This window comes from Eulemur rufifrons, chromosome 2, assembly GCF_041146395.1.
Source record: "Eulemur rufifrons isolate Redbay chromosome 2, OSU_ERuf_1, whole genome shotgun sequence".
Lineage (NCBI taxonomy): Eukaryota > Metazoa > Chordata > Mammalia > Primates > Lemuridae > Eulemur > Eulemur rufifrons.
Window position 1 is genome coordinate 22,503,077 of NC_090984.1, and position 26,619 is coordinate 22,529,695.

The 26,619-nt window shown below is 60.1% G+C and overlaps 1 protein-coding gene across 3 annotated transcripts; it reads left to right on the forward strand.

Moving 5' to 3' along the window:
• Nucleotides 1–658: 658 nt before the first annotated feature.
• On the forward strand, nucleotides 659–25,862 carry SEMA7A (semaphorin 7A (JohnMiltonHagen blood group)). Of its 3 annotated transcripts, none has more exons than XM_069457500.1 (14): nucleotides 659–869; nucleotides 15,579–15,730; nucleotides 16,249–16,290; nucleotides 16,643–16,735; nucleotides 16,954–17,038; nucleotides 17,182–17,292; nucleotides 17,929–18,068; nucleotides 18,624–18,808; nucleotides 19,705–19,813; nucleotides 19,897–20,095; nucleotides 23,140–23,267; nucleotides 23,445–23,599; nucleotides 23,797–23,858; nucleotides 24,171–25,862. In XM_069457500.1, exons 1-14 carry the CDS (start codon nucleotides 698–700, stop codon nucleotides 24,530–24,532), a joined length of 1,995 nt encoding a protein of 664 aa, XP_069313601.1. In that variant the 5' UTR covers nucleotides 659–697; the 3' UTR covers nucleotides 24,533–25,862. The 3 variants fall into 3 exon arrangements, with proteins under 3 accessions (XP_069313601.1, XP_069313609.1, XP_069313618.1); XM_069457517.1 differs by lacking the exon at nucleotides 659–869 and adding an exon at nucleotides 907–1,020; XM_069457508.1 differs by lacking the exon at nucleotides 16,249–16,290.
• Nucleotides 25,863–26,619: the final 757 nt, after the last annotated feature.

Below are 26,619 nucleotides of genomic sequence, written 5' to 3' on the forward strand. Positions count from 1 at the left end.
CCACTCACATGGAAATGAGTTTGGATTTTCTGAGCGTACACCAGCTGGCTGGGGGGGGAGGCAGCCCAGAAGCCTGCTGGCTGGGGAAGGGAGAAGGGAGAGGGAGGGGAAGGAGCCAGGCCAAGATGAAAAATCCCCAGTGTTCTCACAGGCAGAGCAATAATGGGGCCCTGAGTGCTCCCCACACACCATCACCCCCTCCCGCCCCCTTAGGGGAAAGCGTCTTGCTCCTGCTGGTAGGCTCAGCAGGGAGCTGTGTCCACTCCTGCAAGTCCATCTCCGAGAACCATAGTCCTCAGGGTCCAAACCACTTAGCTGGCCACAGCGAGGCTGTCTGGTGTTAGACTCCTCTTAGACTCCTCCGTGCCCGCGGAAAGGTCCTCCACGACTTCTAGGCCAATCCTTTTATGGGGCGGAGGGAGTGGAACTGAGGCCCAGAGAGGGGATGGGGCCTGCAGCCGATGACAGAAGACCGCAATTCCGTCTTGTACGCAGCTGGGTTCTCCCGGTGGAGTTGCCGGGAGGGGGTGGCGAAGGTTGCCCCCAGCAGCTCTGCTTTGCGTCTGGGAAGCCAGGGGGGGCGGGGGAGGGGCGGGGTGGGGTCAGGCGTTTGACTCCGCCTCCTGGCTTGGCTCTGCCTGCGGCCGGGCGCTGGCTCAGTCTCGGCTGCTTGCCGCTGTCGCTCCGGGGCCACGGGATGACGCCTCCTCCGCCTGGACGTGCCGCCCCCAGCGCACCGCGCGCCCGCGTTCCTGGGCCGCCGGCTTGGTCGGGGCTCCCGCTGCGGCTGCTGCTGCTGCTCTGGGCGGCCGCCGCCTCGGCCCAAGGCCACTCGAGGAGCGGACCCCGCATCTCCGCCGTCTGGAAAGGTAGGCGGCGCCGCACGGCCGGCCCGGCGCGGGATCGGACGCTGCGCTGGGCGGGCGCGGAATGTGCGGCACCCGGAGGGAGTGAGTGCGCGCTGCTCTGCGGGTCCTGGGATGTCCCCGCGCTGTCCCCGCTAGGAGAGTGTGGGTCTGGGTGAGTGTGTGCGAGTGTGCGCGCGGGCAAGCCGGAGCCGGCTGGAACGCTGCGGCGAGCGCGCGCCGGGGGCCGGAGCCCCGGCTAAGTCGCTCCAAGTCCGCGGGCAGCCTGGAGCCGCAGCGCCCGGGCGCGGGGGGAGGAGGCGGGCCCCTGTCTCGGCCCCGAGCCGCTCTCGGTCCTCCGGCGCGGGGGCCTCTGCGCAGGACCCTTTCCCCGCCCGGGCCCCCCATTCCAGCCGCCTCCACCTGAGCTGCGGGGTCTGTTGGCGCGCGGGGCGCAGGCTGGGCGGGCGAGGGGGGCGCGGACCCCTTGCAGCCGCTGCCGCGCTTCGGCTGCGGGAACAAAGACCCCGCCGCCTGCCCCCGCCCCCGCCCCGGCCCGGAGCGCGGGCCAGGCAAGGGGGTGGGCACCCTGCGGCGAGGCGGGACGCGGTGCGGTGCAGGGGCTTGGAGCACCCGGGCTCTGCCTCTGCAATATCGGGACCGGCCGCTCCCCCCTTGCCCGCACGTGGCAGTTGTCACCAGAAATCGTCGCCAGCGTGGGGGGCAGTGCCCGTTGGGTGGGGCGCGGCTGTTGGGACCCCCAGGCGGCTGATCTGGGCTAGGGGTGCAGCTTTTAGGCCATGGTGGCTGTGAGAACCTGGGGGAGCAGTCTCCTCCCGGGGCACCTCAGTTGAGACCCCTGTACTATGGGACAGAAAGCCTGCTAGGCGGGGGTTTGAGGCTTTCTGCCGCAAGAGATTGAGCTACCCTCCCCTGCATTGCACACAAATGTCTCCCCACCCCCAGACCAACTCGGCTCTGTCCCCAAATTTGGCGTCTCTGCGGCCCCCCTGTGGTGGTTGTGGGGGACTCACAGTGGGGGCTGGGGGGACTGGTCCGGTTTGGCCCCACCTGGAGCCTTTTGATGCCTTTGACAGTTTGCAGGGATTGCAGGAGTCTGAGCATTATCTGGGGCAGGTATTCTTAGCAGAGGGGAAAAAAAAAAAAAAAACCCACACACAAAACGAGTGGCCCAAACTGCGGCAGCAGCTGAGGGAGTGTGACTCGCCCAAGGTCACTGGGCAGCCTGCGAGCTCACGGTGCAGGCAGGTGCTCTGATTTGGCGCATGACTAGTTCTGGTCCTGGGTTAGGGAGGGGAGAAGGATTTAGGTGGTTCTGTGACCATGATTGAGGTGTGCTGGGGGCCAGCTCTGCTACCCAGCCTGATGTGTTCCCAGTGGGAGTGGAACAGTGCTGCCAGAGCTCTGACCACCTTCTCCTGGGGGACACCTGCACACCCCTCTGTCATCCTAGCTCCAGCGCAGGCTTCCTCTGCCCTCCCAGCAGCTTTGCCTTCCTTCAGTTCTCCTGGCTGTCTTGAGCATCACAGCGCGTGGGCACTCCGGAGGGGACGAATGGCCTTTCTGAGTGTTCTGGAATCTTTCCCTGCATCAAACCCTTTGCATTTGGCTCTGTTTGCTTTTCCTCCAAAGTCTTCCCATGACCCTCCCTCCCCCCTTAATGTATACCCACCTCTTAGCACTTAATGCATGCATCCCATCCCAGGCACTTAGTCCCCACCCTGAGGCTATCTAAAGCTGCTTTCAGTCCTCTCACCCACTTCTAAGCTCCAGCCTAGCTCCATGCCCCCCCTTCCCTGCCCACAGTTCACTGCTGTAGCCACACTGGCCATGCCCTCTGCTTAGTAATGCACTATTGACCCCCGCTGGCTGGGGTCTGCCAGCCACTCAGCAATCTTGTCCAAGGACAGTCTGTGGTCTCCTTCACCCAGTGCCAGGTGCCCTACTGGCCAGACAGGGCCTGCCACTCACCTTCTCCCCCTCGCCCCCCAGGGCCACCAGCTGGTGATGGTGTGCCTGGCTGACAGCTGCCTCCTGTCTCCTGTGGGGTGACACATGGCAGTCGGACAGGAATGGGCTTGGGTAAGGCAAACCCAAGAGTGGCGGGGTGGGGGGGGGACCCCTCCTATGCTTGCTGTAAGCCTAGAGCCCAGTCCACCAGTGGGTGGGTGGGGGTATGGTGCCCTCTAGGAATGACAAGATCAGCAATGATGATGGTTTCTGGAGCCAGTTCTCTATAAGGCTCTATTGGAGTTTTAGTTTTGAGCCAGGGCAAGTGTGGGAACTGGAATAGGTATGGAAAATTCTTTATTTTCTGCTGCTTGGATCTCCAAGCCCTAAGGAAAGATTTGAGCCAGAAACTCTGAGAGGGTCCCAGCCTGCACTGAACTGGAAGGTTGCTGCCTCTGCAGCCTGATGAAGTCTGGCAGAGCAGCTTGGGCCAGGGAGGGGGCAGTGCCGGCACGGACCTGCTGGGTGTCCTTGAGCTCCACACTTGTCTTTGACTCTCAGAGCTCACCAGAGCAGGAAGGGTTCTGGGGGGTCGTATCCCCCAAGGGCTGTCACTGGCACATGGACCAGTCAAAGATGTAAATGTGTGGTTCCTCTCTGCAAGCAGGGGCTGGAGGGGAGTGGATTACAGGGCAGGGCAGGGGGTTGGCAGGAAGTTGGTGTGCCCGTGTAGGCTGTGCACACCTCCCCGCTTCCATCAATGCTTAGAGGAGCTGGAGAAGCCCAGAAAGGTCCTGACCCCTAAGGTCAGAGGTGAGCTAGTCTGTCCACAGAGGGGAAACAGAGCCCAAGTTTCCTATCTTTACCTGCCCAGCTGGTTCTGCCCTCCCTCTCTCTTGTCCAATTAAACAACAGGATGTTATTTTTGACTGGGTGGCTGCTGGGGAGCCATTATAGGGCCATTCCCCAAGGGCAGGGGGTTGTTGTCACCTCCTCCAGGGGATGAGATCACAGCTGGGGCTCCCCAAGCATCCACATTTCCAGTGGAAATCCTTGTCCCCTTGGGGACTTATATGTGTTCGTCACCTTCAAGGTGAACTCCACCTGCAGAGCGGCATGGGGGGGCAGTTCCCCGGAGAAGGGGAGTTTCCTGAGCTGGGAGAGATGCTCGGTGAGGTCACCAGGCACTTCCTACCAAGCTCTGTGACCCCTCTGCCCTGGATGGTGGAGATTGTGGGAGCAGGTGGGGCTGGAAGGGACACTGGCGCAGGTCCGAGGATGACCATGTGTAGGGGAAAGAAGTGGTCTCTTGGGAGCCTGGTTCAGGCCCCAGCTATGGCCTGATTTGCGGTGTGACTCTGGGCAAATCCTTGCCTTTTTCTTTTTATTTCTTTATTTTTTATAAGGCCTGATCTGTTCTAAAATCCTTGCCTTTTTCTGAGCCTCATTTTCCCCAGATGCCCAAAGAGGGTGGAGGGAGGGGCTCATTCTTTTCTGAACCCTAATGTCTTGGGATTCCTGCCTCTTGGGGATGGTAAGGGCTTGGCAGAGGCTGCGGTGGCCTATTCAAATCTTAGATTTCAAGAAACATGAAGGAGAAATTAAAACCTGGGAGGTTAGGGGAAATCCTTGAGTTTCATGTTCTTGTCTGTCTTTTTCTCTTGGGCCGAAGGCTGAGAATCAATTAGAGGAAGTGCCTTGTTGGCTTCTGGCCTCAGGGGTGGACACTCATTCAGCAGACATTTGCTGGGGCCAGCCTTGTGCTGGTCTTGGGGCTGGGCTCGGGGATCCATCGATGAGAGGCAAAATGAGACCATGCCCTTGTAGACTTCTCAGTGTAGGTGGGGAGATAGGCAGATCAACCTCCAGGTGTAACGGAATGGGCCAGAGCCTATAACAGAGGACAGCTGTGGGGGCTAAGGAGCTGCCTAATGCAGTCCTCTTAATCTGGAAGGGCTTCCTGGAGGAGGTGGCAAGCCGAGATGGCAAGAGGAGTAAGAGTCAGCTTGGAGAGGAAAGGGACAGGAGGAACCACTCTACCTGATAGGATTTCAGACTCAAAAATTTGCAGCTAGGACCACAGAGAGGAGACAAGCCACATGAGGGCCCTTAAGAGGGAGGTGTTGAGTTAGCCTAGGCCTGGGCATTGGAGGCTCCAGGACAGTTTTTTGCAGGAGGGGATGTCTGAGCTGGGCCACCTGTCATTCTGTGGCCAGCGCGGCAGTGGGGAGGAAGGCTGTATCCTCTGGAGAAGGACTGTGGCAGGCAGGGAAAGCCTCCCCGGTGCTGGCAATGCCTGACTCCCTCATGGGAAGCTGGGTCTGGGTCCAGGGGGACCAGGGCTTTCCCAGGGACTCTTGACCATGGGGGATGCTCCAGGTGAGGAGGCCTGTCCCCCAGCTCTGTCTCCTCCCGCTCTTCCTCTGCTGAGACTCTCCCTGCAGGGAGGAGCTCCCCCAGCACCAGCAGGCCCTGCCGGGGGAGGGGGCAGACACCCTTCTTCTGACCAGCTTCCCCTTCCAGGAACCCTGGCCTCCTTAGTGGGCGATGGGGGGTAGATCACTATCTGGCTGAGGGTGGGGTCTGGGGACTTGAGGGGAGCAGGAAAGCTGGGCCCCCTTTTTTGAAAGGAGGGCCAGGGGCAGGTCTGGCAGCCAGCTGATGACCTATCCTTTTCCCCCAGCCCCACGTACCTCATTTCACCCACTGCAGGACAGCTGGCTGCGTCACAAGAGACTGACCACACCACACTTCCCCTGCTTCGGCTAGCAGCTCGGGGGCTGAAGAGTTTCCGCTTTTTTTGCTTTCCTTTTTTGGGCTGGCCTCGCTTACCCCAAGCCTTTCCTCTCCCAGGGTGGGCAGAGGAAGGATGCCCTTTGCCTGCCCTGCCTTCAGAAGAGCCAGGGTTCCCTGGCCTTGCAAGGAGGGCCGGCTGCCAGGTGTGTGGCTAGCTGACCTGTCCTCAGGGAGCCAGGCAGGCTAGAGAGAAAGCTGGAGGAGGGAGGACCATGGCCCTTGTTGGGCCCTGCCTCCTCCTGAGGGCCTGTCCCCTCCCTGCTCCCTGTGGTATGAGGTGGTTCTCCAAGCCCTTTTCTCCACCCAGCCTTGACGCTGGCCCTGCTGACTCTCCGGGACTGAGCCCTGGCCTCCTTGAAGGCCCTGCATTCCTCCCCGTCCCTGTGCTGAGCATCCACCGGGAACACACAGCGGCCGGGCCACTCCTTTCCCCAGCGCCTGCATGGTGGCCTGGCCCCACTGCCACCTGAACAGCCATGGTTCTTCCCTCCCCACTCCCCAGCTTCCCGCTTCCTGCCTCGGTGCCACGGCGCTGCGCACTGTTCCTCTGTACACCCCATTCGCCCGCCTCCTGCTTTCTGCCTGGCAGAGTCATACTGGTTCTTTCTCAATTCCTCTGAGGAACCTTCTTGGATGACCCCAACCCACACAGCCTGACACACAGAGATTAGGACGTCAGAAAAGAGATGTCAGAGATCAGCTGGGCCAGCCACACATGGCACAGATGAGGAAACTGAGGCCCAAGGTCACCGGGTGAGACGGGCAGAGCTGGGACCAGGGCCATCTTCTGCCCCCGAGCTCCCGGCTCTCAGCCTCTCTCCAGCTGTCTGTCTGCCTTCATGCTCTGTCCCAGGCGTGAGGCTCCTTGAGCCCGTGTCATCCTCTGCCAGCTCAGCCAGGCCCAGACCCTTCCTGCGCCAGTGCCGTCTAGTCCTAGGAGCCGCAGCAGCCATGACCTTCCTGTCTTTAGATTCGGACCATACAGCTCTTCTGGTCTTCCCTCAGGTCGGCTGGGCCTTGGGTCTCGTGGGCAGGTTGATCTGTGTCATGGCTGAGGCTAATCTGGGTTTAGCCGTCACGGCAGCCTGGGATTAGGCTGAACCTGCTGTGCCTTCTGCACCCCCTGCTTCCAAGCAGAAGCTCGGGCCCTGTGCCAGCACCCCTGGGGTGACCCCTCATCGTGGAGGGCAGGCAGCCTAGGTCTGTGTTCAGCGCCTTTGGGGAGAGGCAGGAGGACAAGGCCTGGGTTTGCTCTTGGGCATCCCCCAGGTGCCTGAAGAGGCAGATCTCCTGCCTGTGTCATTGGGAGGACCCCTGGAGGTCAGCAATGACCTGTAGATGTAGCCTAGGACTGTGACAGGTGAGAGCAGGAAAGGTCCACGTGGGGTGGTACAATCGAGGAAGGCTTCCTGGGGGAGGGGAGGAGCCAGGCTAGAGCTAGGAGCAGGGGCATGGGGTGGGGCAGAGACAGCACAGAGAGCCATTCATGTTGTCTTCTGGGCCCAGGGCTCTGGCCCAGCCTGTCAAGGAAGGAAGGTCACATAACGAGCTCTGTACACCATCGACGGCCCAGGAACATGTTCTGAGATGTCTACCCCTTTGGCATGGGGGCTTGGCCTGTCCCAATGCTGACCCCCGCTACTGTCTGAGCTGTCCCCTCTTCTCAGCCCTGGCAGTGGATGACAGTGGAGTGAGAGGAGGCCTGGCCCTCACCTTGAGAGCCCCACAGTCCAGGTGAAATCCCACCTGACAGTGTGATTTGAGAGAAGATGGTCTGTGCCAGGTGGTGTATGGCACAAGATCGGGGTGGGGGGGATGGCGGTGAGGGCTGGAGCAATCTGGAGCACTTCCTGGATCCAGGGGGTTTAGGCTAGACCTTCAAGGACAGGTAAGATCCACGTGCACAGAGAGAAGAGGAAAGGGCATTCCAGGGGAAGGGAGGACAGGAGCAAAGCGTGGAGAGGGGAGTGAACCAGGGCAGAGATGTGCAGAGGTGAGGTGGGCCTTGGCTGCCCTGCCCTGCTTGGATGGGCACTTGGGAGCCGTGGTGGTTTTTTTTTTTTTTTTTTTTTTTTTTCTTATGAAGGGGTTCGGGGTTGTGAGGAGGGGTGCTCAGTTGCCTTGTTAGTTTTTGTCGAGACAGAGCCTCACTCTGTTGCCCTAGGTAGAGTGCAGTGGGGTCATTGTAAGCGGGAGGTTTTTTTTTTTTTTCCTTTCTTTTTGGTAGAAACAGGATCTCACTCTTGCTCAGGCTGGTCTTGAACGCCTGAACTCAAGCAATCCTCCAGCCTCAGCTTCCCAGAGTGCTAGGATTACAGGCGTGAGCCACTGAGCCCGGCCCATGGTGGGTTCTTGAGCTGAAGAGCCAGGGGTGGAGGCGAGAGTTTTGGCCAGTGCTTTGGCCAAGTGCTGGCTGGGTGGGCCCAGAAAGAAGGGCTGGTGAGTGCACTCTGCCCTTTGCTGTGGTCAGCCCCAGACCACATAGCGTTTTCTATTCTGGGCAGAGACCTCGGGAGACTTATCTTCCCAATTAGTCATGCTGGTACACTCAGGGCACACCCCATGCTGCACCCCAGATTCCTGCCCCACTGTTGTGATTAAGGAGCTTTGAGATAGGAGAACACCCTTTAATGATCAGGAGAGACACAGATGGAAATACACACTTTGTTAATAACAGGTCCTGGGGAATACACGGCATATCAGGGGCCACACACACACACACACACACACACGTGTGCACGCACGCACGCATGCACACACGGAGGTCAGGGAGCACGTGGAGAGAGAGAGAGAGAGCGCGAGTGCATGTGCCGTGGGCCTACATCTTTATTGGGTCCAGCGTGTTATTCAAACAAGTTTTCCACTGGGACTTTTACTTGGTGGGTTTAGAGCAAGCAGGGTCACGCAGTGACTGAGAGGGGTCACCGTGGCACATCCGCACAGTCCGTGCAGGGGTGGAGTCAGCGGGATCAGCCAGAAGGCTGTGTCTAGCTGTCCCATGGCGGGTGGTCACCAGGAGGCGGTTGCATAAGGCAGGTACCTGGATGCTCACGGTGAGGAGGGGGGAGGAGGGAGGACGGGGAACTGTCGAGGGTGGCTGCGCCCCGAGAGTCCGGCTGCCCTTCAGAGTGGATGCTGAGGCAACAGAACAGTGCAGGACTTCACTGCGCTCACCCGGGCCTGCACACCACGCTCGCCCACACACAGCGTCTTCAGGGTGTCACGGCAGAGGTCAGGCCTTCACCGGCCAAGAACCCCTGCCTGGGCTCCACCCCCCTGGGCCCTGGGCCCTCATCTGTCTGGGAAGGGCTGGCCTGGAGGCCTCCAAGAGCCTGTCTGTGGAGTACTGTGTCATAAGCACAGATTCTGGAATCAGCGGGCCTAAGTGTCTACGTCTGCTCCGCCACTTACTGGCTGTGTGACCCTGGGTAAGTCACTCAAATTCTCTGGGCCTCACTGTCCTCATCTGTAAGAGAACCTACCTCATAGAGTTCACTGATGAGTAAATGAGTTAATATATCTAAAAATCACTTAGAGTAGTGCTGGACACATCGTGAACGCTGTGACAAGGCTGGGTGGTAGGGGCGTCATCACCGTCATCATCTTTGGGCATCTCTGGCTTCTGATGGAACGCAGCCCTGGCTGCCCAGCCCCTGCCAGCTATCCCCATGGGCCATGCTGGCTGGCTGCCCTTGTGCCGTCTCCCCTGCTGGTTCAGGCTAAGGCTAAGGCCGGGGAACCTTCTGTTTCTCAGCAGTCTCCCACCTGCCCCCTCCCTCCACTTGGGGTGGTGTAGCCATCCTCTGCCCTCTCCCCACCCCTGCCCTGGCTCTGGGCCCAAGGGCAGGCCCTGTACCTCTGCCCATTCTCTGCTTTGAAGGTGCCACCGGCTGACCTCAGCCCTAGCTAGAGCTTTTGGAACCTCCTGGGCTGAAGAACAGGCAGAAGGTGGACAGGATATAGTGTTGGTCCCAGACTTCCTGCTTTTCCCGGACTTGGGCTCAGGGCCTCCTACCCACTCTGGCTGGGTCTCAGTGCCAGCCTTCCCACCCTGAGCCCCTGAGTCCTGCTCGGCTCAGCCCCCTACAGCTTGCTTTCCACACTGCCCCTTCTCCCCAAGACTTTGCCCAGCTAGTCTCCCCACTAGCCAAGCCTCCTGGTCTTTGAACACAGCGGTGCAGTGCAGAGAGCACCCAGCCCTTGGTGGCCTTAGTTTTCCTATCTGTAAAATGAGAATGCAGACCCTCGTCCTGCCTTCTTTGCAGGGTGGGTGGGGATTTGGTGGGCTTAGTCAGTGGAGGCAGATGAGAATGTCGGCTTCTGCTGTCTCTGACTTCTCCAGTGCTCATAGACTCACATTTTCCCAAAATGACCCACGAATTTAACTGATTGTTTTGTGACTTGTTCCAAGAACCACGGTAGGTCATAAAACCCATTCTTTAACAAATCCCAACACTCTGCCTCTCCCCGCCCCTGCCAATCCACAGTGGGGGAAAATGGACTCAGGAAGGCCCAGCCCCTGATCACCGTCTCAGCCAGCCAGCCACCTGGCTGCCAAAGCGAGCACGAGGCTCCTTGAAGCTAGGGCTGAGCCCACACGTGACATACGCCCCCTCCCACCCACGGCTGACCTTGGTGGGTGGCAGGATGTTCCCCTTTGGCCCAGCACATAGCTCGCTGTTCCCACGGCTGATAAAGACAGATAGACCTCTCAGTCCTCCGTAAGGCCCTGCCACCTGCCCCAGCACACGGGCCCTGCCCTTGCCAGCTTTCTGGAACCCAGCTCTGCCTGAGTGTTGCCATGACCTGTCCTTTTTTTTTTTTTTTTTTTTTTGAGACAGAGTCTCACTCTATTGCCCAGGCTGGAGTGCTATGGTGTCAGCCTAGCTCACAGCAACCTCAAACTCCTGGGTTCAAGCAATCCTTCTGCCTCAGCCTCCCGAGTAGCTGGGACTACAGGCATGTGCCACCATGCCCGGCTAATTTTTTTCTATATATATTTTTAGCTGTCCAGATCATTTCTTTCTGTTTTTAGTAGAAAGGGGGGTCTCGCTCTTACTCAGGCTGATCTCGAACTCCTGACCTCGAGCGATCCACCCGCCTCGGCCTCCCAGAGTGCTAGGATTGTAGGCGTGAGCCACCGTGCCCGGCCTCATGACCTGTCCCTAGCACCTGGCCAGTGCTGCTCTGGCACTGGGCTTCTCATGCCCTCTTACCTAGCCACACCAAGAGAGACAGAACCGAGGAAACATTAGTTCCTGTGCTCCCGCCCCTAGCAGAGAGGTTTCCCTGCACCGCTCTGACACAGCACCTCTAGTTCCACCATTAGTCACTCCTTTGGATTTAAGGTTTTGATTGGTAAAGGCTCCGGGAGATCAAGGTCTCACCTGGAAGGTGGGTGGGTGGGTGATTCCCTGTAGTTATCAGGTTAGTGACTCGGCACCTGGTGAACGAGGGCGGAAGGGTAGAGAGCAAGAATGACTCATAGAAGTAGAGAGAGACTGAATAGGCAGCTTTTTGCAAATCAGAGGCTCTCCAGGAAATCCAGGATGTGGTCCTGGAGAGATGGAGTTCCGTGATGGGTACCGGAAACCCTGAGCCTCCCTTGCTGTGTGCCCTTGGGCCAGGGGCACAGCCTCTCTGATCTCTGTGCCCCTTTAGCTCAAGGACTGTTCAGATCCCTGCCCTTCCACCTTGACCTGTGGGGTGTGGGATTCCAAAGGGTGGAGAGGCTGCAGGCTAATTCCTGAGCCCCACGGGGCCTGCCTTCTCCTCTCTGTGCCAGTGTGTGCCTGGGAGAGGATATAAGGTGGGCCTGGCAATGCAGGGTGGGGCACAACTATGGGAGGTGGCTCCTGCCAGATGTGGCTGGGTCGCTAACCTGAGGTTAGCCTGGCTCCTGCCTCTTGGCCCAGGGCCTCCCTGGCTGCCTGACTTGGGCATGCCCTGTGGGGGTGCCCACATTCCTGCCATTTTCAGAGTCCACCTCTCTGCCCACATTCCTGCCAAGGGCTCCTTGAGGTCAGCATTCAAGGCCTGCTGGGTCAGTGGGTCAGGCTGGACCATGGGGCCCAGCTCTTTTGTGGACAAAAACAACCCCCACTCCACCCTCCCCTCGGGCCGCCCTCTTTCACAAGCAACAAGGCTGTGGGGACAGCGGGTGACAGATGGTGACAGCACCCAGAGGGATGAGGACCAGGAGTGGTGCTCCGCCAGGCAGGCCTGCTTTAGGAAAGCCCACTCCGCAGAAGTTCAGACTTGCCGTCCTCAGCTGCTGGGACAGCGATGGGCTGGGGGCCCCAAGAGGAGTCAGACCTGATTCTTTCCAGCAGGCTCAGAGCTCTGCGAGCACCTGGCCAGGGGGCTGTGTCTGGGGGACTGTCTCCCACAGCCCAGCCCTCCTCGCGGCCCTCACATCTGGCTGGGGCTGGGCCTTGCTGGCCCTGTCACCGTGAGGAGGTGGGACTCAGGAGGGCCGCAGAGTCAGGCTGGGCGTGGGGCAGCCTGAATGTGCTTTCTTGGTGCAGCAAGGGCGAGCATTGGCTTGGAATCACATGAGGGTGGAGGTGGGTTGTCTTGTGCCCAGCCCGCCTCTGGGCCATGCCCTCCCCATGTGCCCCTAGCCCCTCCCTGCCTGAACCCCTGGTTATTCTGGGAGCTTTTAGCTACCACTTAGTCAGCCACTAATGCGTCAGGCTGGGGAGTGAGGGGGGAGTCATGGTGCCAGACGGTGCTCCTTTTAGACAAGCAGGACGGCAAGCAGGGGGAGCCGGGAGGTGGGGGCTCGCCAGGGGAGGGGAGGCATTTCCCACTCCCAGCCCTGCTCGTAGAGAGCAGGCAGCAGGGAGACCGATGGCCAGTGGGGCAGAGTATCCTTGGGCTGGCCACGCCTCCCCTCCCCTGCCACCTTCCTGATTCTGTCATCAGGACTGGCTGGTCTGCAGCATGATACCTCTGTCCCCTGTACCTACTACACACTGGCTTCCCACCATTGCTCTGTGTTTCCCCTGCCAGGAATTCTCTCCCCACCTGTTCCTGCCCATCCAGCTCTTATCTACCTTCCTCATCCCTTTGGATTCATAAAGCAGCAAAAAGAAAGTGTTTAGGGATGTGACACTCCCGTGGCCTGGGCCTTTTTAGGGGCAGCCCTGGCCTCACTCGGCCCCTGGCTGGCAGAGCCTTGGAGGCCGCCCCTCCCAGGCCCAGCTCCCTCCGTGCTGATCCGGCGGGGCACAGACCCTGGCCGCGATGCCTTGGTGCTGCCTTCACTTCCAGGCAGGCCTCCTGCCCCAGAGCCCCCAACCCCCGCTCCTGCCAACCTGAACAAAGCTTCCTTTCATGTATTCATCGAGCTGCTGCTGCTCGACACTTCCCGGGCACAATCAGGCCCTTTGAGGGCCGCGGGCAGTGCAGGAGCCCAGGCCGGGGCTGGGTGGAGAATGGGCCAAGGCCTTGTGCTGGGGCAGAGCTCGTGTCATTCCCCTGCCCCATACGCATCACCAGGCGCACAGCTGGGAGGGCCAGGGACCTGGGGGTCAGGGGAGGCAATGCTTCTGGGCTCCTGTCTGTTCTGCAAAATGGGCTGAGCAGTGCTTGCTCCCTCCCACTCTGGCCGCGGCGGCTAGGATTTGGGGAGAACTGGGCTTAGGCTTGCAGACCCATGTGGGGTTGTCCTGGTCCTAGCGTTGCAGCAGCTTCCCTGATCCCCGCCGGCTCTCACCCTTCCTTCGTGTCTTCAGCAAACACTTTGTGAGCAGCGCCAAGGTCTGTACTGAGGCAATTTTGCTTGAGAGCTGTGGCCGTCTCACCCCTCAGTTCGCATTCCCAGGGTGTGGCCAGGCCTCTCCCCTCAGGCTTGACTCCCTGAGCAGGACTGCTCTCCCCCTCCCTTTGACAGTCCTGCACCCCCACCCCCCCCACCCCCCCCGCCCGCCCCCCAGCCTCCTTGCGAAGCCCTTGCCGGCCTCCTCTGAGGCCTGGGACTGAGGTGACTGGTGCAGGTGGTCGGCACGGCCCGAGCGCTGGGGCGTTCCTTGTTCCCCGGGGGGCTGTGGCTCTCAGGCCCCAGCCCAGCATCTCCAGACGCAGACGTGCACCTTGTCCTGGCTGCCCGGCTGGCCGTGGGCTGGGGGCTGGGGCTGTAGACTGTCTGGATCCTGGGCTGCCGCTCAGGCTGCGGGTGAAAGGGGAGCCGCGGGAGCTGAGTCAGGAAGACCTTGCGTCTGTAGGGCGCTGACCCAGCTGGAAGGGAGGGGGAGCAGGGCAGTGCCCGAGACCTGCCAGCCCTGCCCAGGCCTTGGCCAGCACCCCTCCCTGCCCCTGAACCACCCGCACAGAGCTGGGCTCTCGGCCCCTACCCTGTACACCTGGGGCTGACGTCCCTGTTCCGTGGGCTGTTTGTGGAATGCCCAAGAAGAGGCAGGCCACACGAGGGCAGTGAGCTCAGCACTTCTGTCTGTGGCAACCATGCTAGCATCTCCCCAAACGTTCCTGAGAACCCGTACTCAGTCTGGACGAGCTGATCTGTCCTACCTGCTAGTGTGACCTTGGGCTATGCATGGCCCCCAGGGGGGCCTCAGTTTCCTCCTCTGTACAGTGAGCCAGGCCATAGCAGAGGTGAAGAACGAGACCACTTCTGCACTGGCCGTGCAGGGAGGTGTTTGAGGAAAGCAAAGGAAGGTGTGGTTGCAGTGTGTGGTCCAGCCGCTCCTTGCCCTTGTTAAACGCAGTATCAGTAGGGATGGCTCAAATGGCAGCAAGAAGGATTGGGGGCAGACTTGAGGAAATGGCAGTTCTTTTCTGTTGGGGCTGGAGCTTGGGTGTCACTACCCCCGAGTGACACCCACTCTGGCTGCCCCAGAGTTTGCTGCAGCTGAAAAAACAGTGGTCAGACCCAGTTCCTGGGTGAGGCCCCGGGTGGTCAGACGTGGGAAGATGCTGGCCGCCGTGGCTGATTGCTGGGGGCATAGCCACAGGCCAGCCCATCCCTGTAATTTAGTCCTGCAACCAGGACAAACTTAGCAATGTCACCGGAGATGAGACATCTCCCCGGAGGCAGTGGCTGTAGACAGTTTCTTTTTTGGGCAAAATTGTCCCGGTCAGTCCTGCGGAAAGGCCCAGGCTGCGCTTTGTGAAGGTCCCCCTGTCCCAGTTACTGGGGCGGGAGAGCTGATGTTTTTCCCTCAGAAGAGCTGGTGTCTTGGTGGGCGAAACCACACCGGAACAGGCCGTACTGCAGACTGCAGCTTGGCGGGCAGGAGCATGGGCTCTGGTTCAGGGCCTGTTACCGACCTGCTTCTGTGTGCCTGTGGGCTGCCCCGCCCTTGACCTCTGTTTTCCCACCTGTGAAATGGGAGGGAGTGGACATTAAGATTCTTTTCCAGCTCGGATCTAGTGCTCACTAAGGGACTGGGGGTGGGCCAGGAGGGGTTGGACAGGGCTTCCTGAAGGAGGGGTGAGGTTCGAACAAAATGATTCCTGGGGACCTGGGCTCCAAGTGGGGTGCTTAGGGGCCCTACTTCTGCTGAAGGGCCCAGGTGCAGGTGGCTGCTGGCTTTGCCCTGGGGGAGCAGACCTCACGGAGCAGAGCCAGGCGGCCCAGCCCCTCGAGAGTGTTGTGTGTGCGAGGAGGAGTCTGTTCTCTCCAGAGGTCCCTGAACCCTGCCCCACACTGAGGTCACACATTCTGAGGGGGAGAGAGGCTGCCATCCCGGGGGAGGGCCGTGGCTCTGGGTGGGGACAGCTTGGTTGCTGGACCCTGCGAGGGTATCCCTTACTTCTCTTGCTCGTGGCCAAGTCCTGGTGCCACCTCAGCTCAGACCTTGTTTCTGAGGCCCTGCCAGTGCCCTGAGCACCGAGCATTAGTTGCCACTCGGGTTCTGGTGTGCTTGGGGGTTGGGTGGGGGATCCAGAATCTTCTCTGTCCGGGCCCCGCTTCAATATCTTTACCAATTGCCTTCTCCCCAGGCCGTGTAGGGCAGGACCGGGTGGACTTCGGCCAGGCTGAGCCGCACACGGTGCTTTTCCATGAGCCGGGCAGCTCCTCTGTTTGGGTGGGTGGACGCGGCAAGGTCTACCTCTTCGACTTCTCCGAGGGCAAGAACGCGTCAGTGCGAACGGTGAGCCTGGGCCCCCTCTGCTGGGCCCAGGGACCAGCCCAGCCCCTCCCCCTCCCCCCCTGACCTCCCATCTCCCCCTCTCTCTCCTCTGGCCCTGGTGAGGGGCCTCAGGGAATCCAGGGGAGCTGGCATCTCTTCCTAAACTGGCCCCCACCTCCATATCCTATAAATGGCTTCTGGGGGAGGCGCCTTAAAGGTAGTCCAGATTGGAGCGGGGAGCTGGGGCGGTGTGGAGAAAAGATGGGGGCTAACAGGCCTGTCCAGGTGGGCAGCGCTGGTGCGGGCAGCACCATGGCTCACTGTCTGAGGTCTCTGGGCTTCGGCTCTGGGTGTGAGACTGAGCCAGCAGCTGTGTGACCTTGGGCAGGTCACTCATCCTCTCAGAGCCTCAGGCTGCTCATCTGTCAAATGACAATAGTGGTTGTTTCATCCAGGGCTTGTCCTGAGGCTGCATGGAAAACACCTAGGGGGCATCGTGGCCCTGGCAGAGTGGACTAATGCTTCTCCCCTTCCTGCAGGTGAACATCGGCTCCACCAAGGGGCCCTGCCTGGACAAGCGGGTGAGTTGGGGGTGGAGTGTGGAGGGGTTGAGCCCCTTGGAAAAGGAAGAGGAGATCCTGGGAGTCTGCGGAAGGAAGCATGGCTCTGTCCTGGGAGTCCCAGGCTGATGGGGGAGGTTTGGACCAGTCATAGGAGGCCCAGGCTGATGGGGACACATAGTCCTTCTCCGGAGCCCTCTGTGCTTGGGGGATGGAGTAACCTGCACCTCCTGTGGGCTGTCCTTGGAGGCTGCCACCTGTGGTTAGCTCTTCCAATGCCTTCTTCCCCAAGACTGAGGGTCCTCGTGCTGGGCCTGCCGGGGCCTCCCACCAACCAGCTTCTCTCCTTTCTCCTCTCCTTTTCCCTGGGCAGGACTGTGAGAACTACATCACGCTCCTGGAGAGGCGGGGTGAGGGGCTGCTGGTCTGTGGCACCAATGCCCGCCGCCCCAGCTGCTGGAACCTGGTGAGAAGGCCCGTCCCCGTGTGCACGAGCCTGCTCAGCTCACCTCTGGGTGGGCTTCTGCCCCTCACGGTGGGAAGGGGAGGTGGGGAGACTCTGAGGTTGGCCTTACCCTGGGCAGAATCCCTGCAAAGATGGGGCCCCTGGCTGGGAAACCGGCCCCCATGGGAGGTCGTGGCTGTGGGATCGCGTAGCCATCTGGCTGCTTGGGTCTCTGGCAGGTGAATGGCACTGTGGTGCCTCTTGGCGAGATGAGAGGCTATGCCCCATTCAGCCCGGATGAGAACTCCCTGGTTCTGTTTGAAGGTAGGTAGGGCAGCGCTGGAGTGGGGGGGCCCCCAGAGGGACGCTGCTGGGCTGGGGTAGGGGGTGGTCAGCTGGGGCCGGCCTGGGGGAGGGACTTCCAGGAGCTATCTGCCCTTACCCACGCCCCCTCCCACCCTCCCCAGGGGAGGAGGTGTACTCCACCATCCGGAAGCAGGAGTACAATGGGAAGATCCCTCGGTTCCGCCGTATCCGGGGCGAGAGCGAGCTGTACACCAGTGATACCGTCATGCAGAGTGAGTCAGGCTCCGGCTGGGCTGAGGGTGGAGAGGGGGTGTGAACTCCTAGGGCGGCAGATGGGGTCCTGATGTTTCCTGGGAGGGCTCTCTGAGGACCACTGGGGTCATGCAGGAAAGCAGGAGCTGGGTACAGGGCTGAGTGGCCAGAGCTGAGGAGTCAGGGATGGCTGGGGGCAGGGGAACAGCAGAGACAAAGGTGTGGAGGCAGGTGGGCCCAGCATGCTTCGGGGAACAAAAACATAGGAAGCTCTCTGGACCCAGTGTGGGGTCCCCAAGAGCCAAAGTTTATCCTCTGCTGAGCTCATGCTGGGGCAGCCCACTCTCCCTCCTCATTAGGGCTCTGCCAATTGGCCAAAAGTGACATTGGGGCCCCCAGGGACCTTCCCCCAGTCCCCAGACATGAAGTCATTGCTCCTGGGCCGATGACATCTTTGTAGGAGGAGGCAAAACAGGTGTGGGGTGTAGGTGCAGAGTCGAGAGCCCCTTGAGAGGTTGGACCTGGTGGTCTGAGTTTTATTCCAGCTGCAATTTGCCCTGGCTTTGTGCAGACCCCGAGTGCGGGAGGGTGTGCAGGGCTGGGTGGTCCCCCGGCAGGCTCCCCAGTCTTACACCCCCTCACCTGTGTCCCCGCAGACCCGCAGTTCATCAAGGCCACCATCGTGCACCAAGACCAGGACTACGACGACAAGATCTACTACTTCTTCCGAGAGGACAATCCTGACAAGAATCCCGAGGCTCCTCTGAACGTGTCCCGCGTGGCCCAGCTGTGCAGGGTGAGGGGGGCGTGGGGCGGTGGCTGAGCGTGTGAACAGGCGCGAGTGAGGGTGTGAGGGCCTGTGCACACATGTGTGAAGGAGCGTGTGCAGAGTGTGAGTGGCTCTGTGTCTGGGGCTGTGAGAGTAACTGCGCAGAGCATCACGTGTGTGTGAGTGGGTAAAATGGCTGAGCTCCTGTGCACGTGTGTCAGTGTGCAAGTGTGAGTGTGTGCATGCGTGTGAATGCGTGAGTGTGACTTTCACTTGTGTGAGTGTGCTGTGCCGTGTGTGGGTGTGAGTGGGCACATGTATGTCTGAGCCCACTTGCTCTGTGGGGACCCAGTACCCTTACCTGCCGCTCCCCACAGTTGGCGCTGTGCCCTGGGTCCGCCAGACCTGCTGGCTGAAGCCTCACCTGGAAACCTGGCCTGAGTCCTGGGCCACCTCTGCCTCGTCCTCCTGCAGGTCCCGGCCCCCCTCACAGCCTGCCTTCCTCCTCTGTAGCCCGGGTGCTGGCGTTCCTGGCAGCCCAGGCAGGTGCTGAGGGGCCTCGTCTCCAATCTGTCCTTCCAGGGGGACCAGGGTGGCGAGAGTTCGCTGTCAGTCTCCAAGTGGAACACCTTCCTGAAAGCCATGCTGGTGTGCAGTGACGCCACCACCAACAAGAACTTCAACAGGCTGCAGGACGTCTTCCTGCTCCCCGACCCCAACGGCCAGTGGAGGGACACCAGGGTCTATGGCGTTTTCTCCAACCCCTGGTGAGTGGCCCTCATCCTGGAGCTGGGACTGGCATGGGTTCAGTGTCCAGTAGGAATCAGAGGACTTGGGCCCTGCTGAGGGGACAGCCGATGTGGCATGAGCTGGGACTACAGGCTCAAGGGACAGGGGTCTGCTTGGGGGACAGTCAGTGCGCAGTGTGTGCTGTCGTGCTGTGAGTCTGAACCATGGGAGTGCATGCACTGAACGCACACTCATGGCTGCACTTGTGCCTCTGTGTCCTGCCACCCACCTGTGCTCCGAGCGGACGCTGGGCCCTGGGAAAAGGCTGCTGCGGCCTCTGTCGGGGTGCTGCGTGCTGGGTGCTATCACACCTGCTCAGGCACTGCCCGAGTCTGATAATTTGCACTTCTTAATCGCTTTCATTGATTGAAAACAAGGCAGGCAAAAGTGTTATGTGTATGGGAAGAAGTGGGGGACAGGATGTGGGGAGCCAAGACCCTGCTCCGTGGCTCCCATGTGGGTGGGAGCCTGTCCCGCTGGGGCACCAGCATTCTGCAGTGTAGCCTGTGCCCGCAGGGGTCGGAGAACCTCCCAGGCCGTGTTGGGATTCCTCCTGCCTTGGGGGTGGGTAGAGCAGATGGCCTCTGAACTCAGTGATTCTGTAACAGAGCACAAGGCTGTGGTTTTAGATTGCAGCAGAAAGACATGAGGCTGAACTTCCTCCCTCCGTCTCTCCTTTCAGTGGTGTTTGATAACTCTGTTCCAGCCAGCGGGCTTGGCTCAAGGGTGGCCCTGCCCTCGCCGAGCTCGAGCTCGCAGGCTGGGGAGCTTGATTGGAGGGGTGTGGCTGTGCCCTGTCTGCTCGCCTGGGGGAGTGGAGGTGGGTGGATCCTGGCCCCCGCGCCCCGTTGAGGTGGTCTCTGTGTCCCTGTAGGAACTACTCGGCCGTCTGCGTGTATTCCCTTGGTGACATTGACAAGGTCTTCCGCACCTCCTCACTCAAGGGCTACCACTCCAGCCTTCCCAACCCTCGGCCGGGCAAGGTAAGCAGTGACGCCAGCCGCGGCCCAGGCCCCAACCCCACCTCCCGGCTGCCCTGCTGACCCAGGCCTACTCTCCTCGCCAGTGCCTCCCAAACCAGCAGCCGATACCCACGGAGACCTTCCAGGTGGCCGACAGTCACCCTGAGGTGGCACAGAGGGTGGAGCCCATGGGGCCTCTGAAGACGCCATTGTTCCACTCTAAGTACCACTACCAGAAAGTCGTCGTCCACCGCATGCAAGCCAGCCACGGGGAGACCTTTCACGTGCTTTACCTAACCACAGGTGAGGAGCTGCCTGGGAGCCCTGGTTTGCTTTGTAAAAATGGACATGAAAGGTGCAAAGAATAACGTAGTTAACATCTGGTTGCATCTTTACACATGGAAGGAAGAACTGAGTGACTAGAGCTGTCGGGTTAGCGTGTGTGGCTGTGGAAGTCAGGCAGGGAGGGCTTCCTGGGGGGCGGGGGGCGGAGGGAAAAGGGAAAGGCATCCCAGGGTGGGAGAAGACCACGCACTGGGAGTCGGAGGCAGAAAGGTGGCAAGTCTGAGCAAAGCTGGGTGCAGATTTGATCTCGATGTCTGACTCAGGGAAGAGATGCACAAGGTCAGGAGTAGGGACCTGGTCACAGGGCGTCCTGGGAGCCTCTGCCAGGCAGAGGGAAGAAATCAGACCCTCTGCTTGTCTGGGGGCTGTGCAGGTGAGAGGAGACATTGAGGAGTGGGCAGTGTACACCTTAGAGCTGAGTTGCAGCCGTGAGGAGAAGGGAGGTCAGACACGCCTAGTGCCACCCCATCCCTTCTGGAGTTACTCTGGAGTTATTGGCAGGCCTGAGGCCATGTAAGACAAAGGTTAAACCACACCTGCAGGTCATAAATTTACTTAACAGATCACTTGAGTCTCGTTGTACGTCCAGTGGCTTGTCTCTGATCGACAGACTTTATCTTAACTTAAAACATTCCGAGCCTTTAGACAAACTTCATTTCTTTAACCAATTACAAGTCAAAGAACCTTTAAACCCACCTACAGCCTGTAAGCCCCTACTTCAAGATGTCCTGCTTTTTCAGGCCAAACCAATGTACGCCTTTCATGTATCGATTTATGACTTTATTTGCAATTCCTGTCTCCCTAAAATGTATAAAACCAAACCACAACCCAGCCACGATGAGACCACTTGCTCAAGGCTTCTCGGGCGTGGCTCTCCGGGCCATGGTTACACAAATTCGGCTCAGGATAAACCTCTTAAATTATTTTACAGAGTTTGGGTTCTTTTCTGTTGACCATAGGACAAAAAGGATTCAATGAGAGGCAGGAATTCCAGATGGCAGAGCCCTGTAGAGTTTGCAGAGGGGCAGCCTCTCCCTTCCCTGGAATGGCCTCAGTGGAGGAGGCGGGGGGATGCAGGGGTGCTCCTGCGTTCCAAAAGCCCCTGAACATGGAGGGGCCGGCCCTGAGTTGAGTTTGTGACAGCTTCCCAGTCCTGGCTGTGGCCAGAAAGGGCCCCTAGCTCCGCTGGGGCCTCACAGTTCAGGCCCTAGGCTCCCACCCTCAATTGCTCACATTTCCCCATGTGACTTCCTGCTGCTACTTCACCTTGGGGCTATCTTGGCTTTGGTGGCCTTATCGGAAACTGGAACCCCAGCACTATTGTTTGCCTCCTAGAAGCCTGGGGAGCGGAATTTCCCAGGGTGCAGGGCCTGGGTTCTGGGTCCTGAGTCCGCACCGCTCTACCCCCTCCCCCATTCATGCTGGCTACACCTGTGGGCCCCTGTCCCGGCTCCGGCAGTGGCCGGCCTAGCTGTTGTGGTCAGCCAGGGGCATGGCAGGGCACTGGGGAGCAGGGGAGGAGAGGTCATGTAGCACGGGACTGGGAGCAGGAGCCAGGACGAAGAAGGCTGGGTGTGGGCCATGGACTCCCTTCCTGCAGACATGGGTGGGAGCACACTTGAGTGGTTAGGGAAGGTGTGTTGGTTCTCTCTGTGGGGCAATGGAGAGACACCATTTTGGAGCCTGTGGCATTCAGAAATATTGGGGCCAGACAAAAAATAGAACTTTGTGAGTCCTCTGCAGAGAAGAGGAGGCTCTCACAACTGGGAGAAGTTATTGGCTCAGCTCCTGAGGATTTTGCCGAGAGGAGGCAGTTTCCGGGGCTGCTTTGGAATGAGGTGCAAGGCAGTGACTGGGGGTGGGGGCGGGGGGGCTTGTCAGGCTCAGGGAGCCTCTGGCCACATCTCAGAGCCTGCAGACAGGGATCACAGGCACATAGAGGAGACGTCCTAGGCAGGTATCATCTGACTGCTTTTTTGGGGCAAGTGATGCCCTGGGAGATTGTGAGGGAGGGAGAGAGGGAGGCGGGCTAGTCTAGAAACTGGGACAGCAGGTGAGGTGGGATTGGGAGGACCAGGGGTCAGGATGCCCATTAGTCCCCAAGTGGGAGCAGAGACAGCAGTGGTCTGGGAGGCAGGCCGCCTGGTTATGTGACCTGGGAACTCTGATGTGGGGTCCAAGGTCCTTTTCAGATCTAAGATTTATAAAAATTAAGATATCCCATAAGACCACATGCAATGCGGAGTCCTGGATTGGATCCTGGAACAGAAGAAGGACATTAGTGGAAAAACCGGGGAAATCCAGATGAATCTGCAGTTTAGTTAGTAGTAATGCACCAATGTCAACTGCTTGGTTGTGACAAATGTACCGTGGTTATGTAAGACGGTAACGTTGGGGGAAACTGGGAAAGGGCAGATAGGAACTCTCTGTACTATCTTTGCAACTTTTCTGGAAATCTAAAATTATTCCGAAATAAAAATATGTATTCAAAGAAAATATATCCCCAAGAGTCCAGGAGGCAGGGAGTCATAGAAGAAGCAGAGGGGCAGGGCTCTGACAGATCTGGGTTCCGACCTGGCCTCTGCTGGTGGCCGGCCGTGTGGCCTGGAGCAAACTGCTGAGCCTTTCTGAGCCCCACTCCTTACTTGCCAAGTGAGGAAGAGCACACCCACCTCGCGGGAGGGTTAGCCGAGGTAGTGCGTGGAGAGCGCTCACGCAGTACTTGGGGGTGTGGGCCTCCGGGTGCTGTTCTTCATGCTTCCTGTGCAGCCTTGGGCACTGGGCCCCTCTCGGGGGGAGCCCTGGGCCTCCTGGAATGGCCTCTCTGGACTACCCCTTGGGCCCCCACATTCCTTCCCAGTCACACTCTCCTGTGCCCCACCCACCCCAGTCCTGTGACCTTCGCCTGAGCCATGACTTCCCGCCCTTCCCCAGCCCAGAGAGAGGCTGTCTGGCTCTGGCGTGGGGCTCCCACGTGCTGACCCTCTGCCCACCACCCACAGACAGGGGCACCATCCACAAGGTGGTGGAGCCAGGGGAGCGGGAACGCGGCCTCGTCCTCAACATCATGGAGATCCAACCCTTCCGCCGCGCGGCTGCCATCCAGGCCATGTCGCTGGATGCTGACCGGGTGAGCCTCCCCCCACTCTGTCCTACAGGGCTACCTAGTGACAGCCAGCTGAGGATAGGGCTCCTTTGCATGCAATATGCATGTCCTTATAAGAGCTTCTGGGCCCCTGGGCCTGGGGGCTTAGGACTCAGTGTAGGCCAGGGTCCTGGTCTGACCTGAGTTCTACTCTCCTTCCAGCGGAAGTTGTACGTGAATTCCCAGTGGGAGGTGAGCCAGGTGCCCCTGGACCTGTGTGAGGTCTACAGCGGGGGCTGCCATGGCTGCCTCATGTCCCGAGACCCCTACTGCGGCTGGGACCAGGGCCGCTGTGTCTCCATCTATAGCTCCCAACGGTACGCTGGCCGGGATCCCTTGTCCCTGGGGGAAGGTGGACGTGGGAATGGGGGTGGTGCTGACGGGCTGGAGGAGGCGGCGGTGCTGGGCCACTCTGGCTGGCTCTGTCTGCTGATGCTGCGCTGGGGTGAGGATGGGAAAGGGCCGGGGCTGCGGCCTCCTGTCTGCTGAGCCTCTCTCCTCCTTGCAACCCCAGGTCAGTGCTGCAATCCATTAATCCAGACGCGCCACACGAGGAATGCCCCAACCCAAAACCAGGTACCTGATCTGGCCCTGCTGGAGGCCGTGGTCCTAGGAGGGAGGTAGAGCCATGCCCCGTTGTCCTGGTCTGACAGAGACATGGCCTTGTCCAGCGGGCCCCAGGCAGATAGGGCAGGGCACAGTCCTGTCGAGGGAGCCCCTGGCGCGGGGCTGGTATGAGCGGGGTGGGATGAGGGAGGTGGGGAACAGGAGAAAACTGCGGGCTGGGCTCCCTGTGATCATTCAGAAACCTTGCCCCTGCGAGCCGGGTCTGTGGGTGGGCACAGCCTCCCCGCCCCCTCCTCACGCTACCTCCCCCTGCCTCCCCAGACAAGGCGCCACTGCAAAAGGTTTCCCTGGCCCCGAACTCTCGCTACTACCTGAGCTGCCCCATGGAGTCCCGCCATGCCACCTACTCATGGCACCACAAGGAGAACGTGGAGCAGAGCTGCGAGCCGGGCCACCAGAGCCCCAACTGCATCCTGTTCATTGAGAACCTCACGGCCCAGCAGTACGGCCACTACTTCTGCGTGGCCCGGGAGGGCTCCTACTTCCGCGAGGCTCAGCACTGGCAGCTGCTGCCTGAGGACGGCATGATGGCCGAGCACCTGTTGGGCCGAGCCCACGCCCTGGCTGCCTCCCTCTGGCTGGGGGTCCTGCCCACACTCACTCTTGGCCTGCTGGTCCACTAGGGCCTCCCGGGGCTGGGCTTGCTACAGGCCTCTGCAGCCCAGGGGCGCTAGGAAGTCTCACACTCAGAGCCGGCTGGCCCGGGAGCTCCTTGCCTGCGCTGCTTCCAGGGGACTGAACAACCCGATGGGGGACGCCAGGCCTGGAGACGTCCAGCCGCAGGCGGCTGCTGGGCCCAGGCGGTGGGGGGCGGTGGGGGGCTGAGAATGAGGGCACCGACTGTGAAGCTGGGGCATCGAAGACCCAAGACTTTATCTTCTGGAGAATATTTTCAGAAACTCCTCAAACTCGACAGTGATGCTCCTGGCCCAAGAGCCCATGGGCCGGGAAGAGGGGTTTGGAAAGGGGGTGCTGGGACCCCCATCTCTGGACCTTGGGGCTGAGGCCTGAGTCCTTTTGGACTCTCTGTACCCAAATGGCCTCCTTCCCACCCCCCTCCCTGCCCCATGGCTGGGGTGGTCGGTGCTCCTGCAGACCCACGGCCACCCTCTGCCCGGCCCTGCCCTCTGCAGCTCCCTCACCGTCCCGGGTCCCACTGGACAGCCGCCTTGCATGTTTATTGAAGGATGTTTGCTTTCCGGACGGAAGGACGGAAAAAGCTCTATTTTTATGTTAGGCTTATTTCATGTATAGCTACTTCCGACTGCATCTGTATGAAAATACCAAAACTACATGCTGGGGTGGGGTGGGAGAGGGAGGGGCTGGGAAGGGATGGGTGGGGAGGGGGGTGATCCCAGTCTGAGGCTCCTGGGGATGGGCTAAGAGTCTAGCGACGGGCATGGGTTCTTGGAGAGTGGCATGAGCTGGCTCTGCCCCGGGAGCCCAGTCTGAAGAGGATGTGGTCCAAGCCCCCGGGGTGGGGGGTGGTCATGGGAGGGGGTGGGGAGACGAGAGAGTGAAGGAGAAAACTGAGCCCTAGGTTCACGGTGTTCATTTAGAAGGAGGAGCCGGGTCCTCAGGGGGAGGTTCCAGGACTCTGCCCTTGGCATTGGGGGTCGGGGGGCAGGGGGGGCCTCCTCCCTTCCCCTCAGCCCCCTTCCCCAGGGGCTGTGCTTCCATGCTCCTAGCCTCCCACCTTCCGCTCAGGACATGTTATAACTTAGGCTAAACTGTGAAAATTCCCGTGGGGATGGCCTGGGCCAAGCTCTCCAGGTGGGTGGCCCTGCCCAGCCCAGTCCATGGATTTCAGCAGAGAGCTGAGCCCTTCTCTGGCTGTGTCTGGCTGCCCGGGGCAGGGCCTGGAGCCGGCGGCCTTCCAGCTTTGGCCCCTGCATCTCTTCTCAATGCACTTTAATAACGTAACATATTACTAATAAACAAGCTATTTATTTACCTGTGCCTGCTCCTTGCCTGCGCCGCAGTCCTGGTCAGGGCGGGAGGGTGGAGCTCCTATGTCTCACCCAGCGCCTCCATTCTCACATTGCCTTGTTAGAGCCCAGGGACCAGCCCAGCAGGCTCTGGCTAGCGAGAGGCAGGAATGGGGGTCTGAGCCCCCAACTCCTGGGCGGCATGCTGCCTGCCCAAGCCTTGACCCTGGAGCCCTTACAGCTCCTGCACCCCTTTCCCCATTGCCAGTCTCCACCTCCCACCTTCCCGGGGGGCCCTGGCCCAGGCCTCTCTGCCTTCAAGTTCTGGGAGGGAAAGTGATCCAATGAGGCCCTTGGGACACTCTGGTGGTAGCTGTGTGTGCTCCCCTGGGCGGGAGGCTAGTGCTGCCGGGGAAGAGGGAAGGGGATTTGCTCCGGGCCAGGCCAACAGGTAGGGTAGGTGGTCAGGGTGAGGGGGGCGTGTGGAGGCGAGGGGATGAGGCGGGGAGTGGGGAGGGGCCTGGGGGCAGGGATGAGGCGGGATTTGTGTCTTAGAAACCCAGAGCCCCCTCCAAGGTACAGCAAACGGGATTTAGAACACCAAAGTCTGTGCAAGAAGGGCCCTGAGGCTGGGACAGAAGGTGGGGAGGGGAGTTGGGAGGATGCTGGAGGGATGGAGTTCAGGACGAGGGTTCGGGGGCAACGGGATGTTGCAGAGAGGAGCCTGGATGTCCCCCAGAGGCTTCCCCTCCTGTATTCTCCTCTCCCCTTTGTTCCCTTCT

Excerpts from the sequence above, each read along its gene's own strand:
- SEMA7A (XM_069457500.1), top strand. The coding sequence starts at position 698 with ATGACGCCTCCTCCGCCTGGACGTGCCGCCCCCAGCGCACCGCGCGCC. Across the intron at positions 16,736-16,953 it reads GCCCCAGCTGCTGGAACCTG|GTGAATGGCACTGTGGTGCC; the intron begins GTGAGAAGGCCC and ends GGTCTCTGGCAG. Across the intron at positions 20,096-23,139 it reads CGTGCTTTACCTAACCACAG|ACAGGGGCACCATCCACAAG; the intron begins GTGAGGAGCTGC and ends CACCACCCACAG.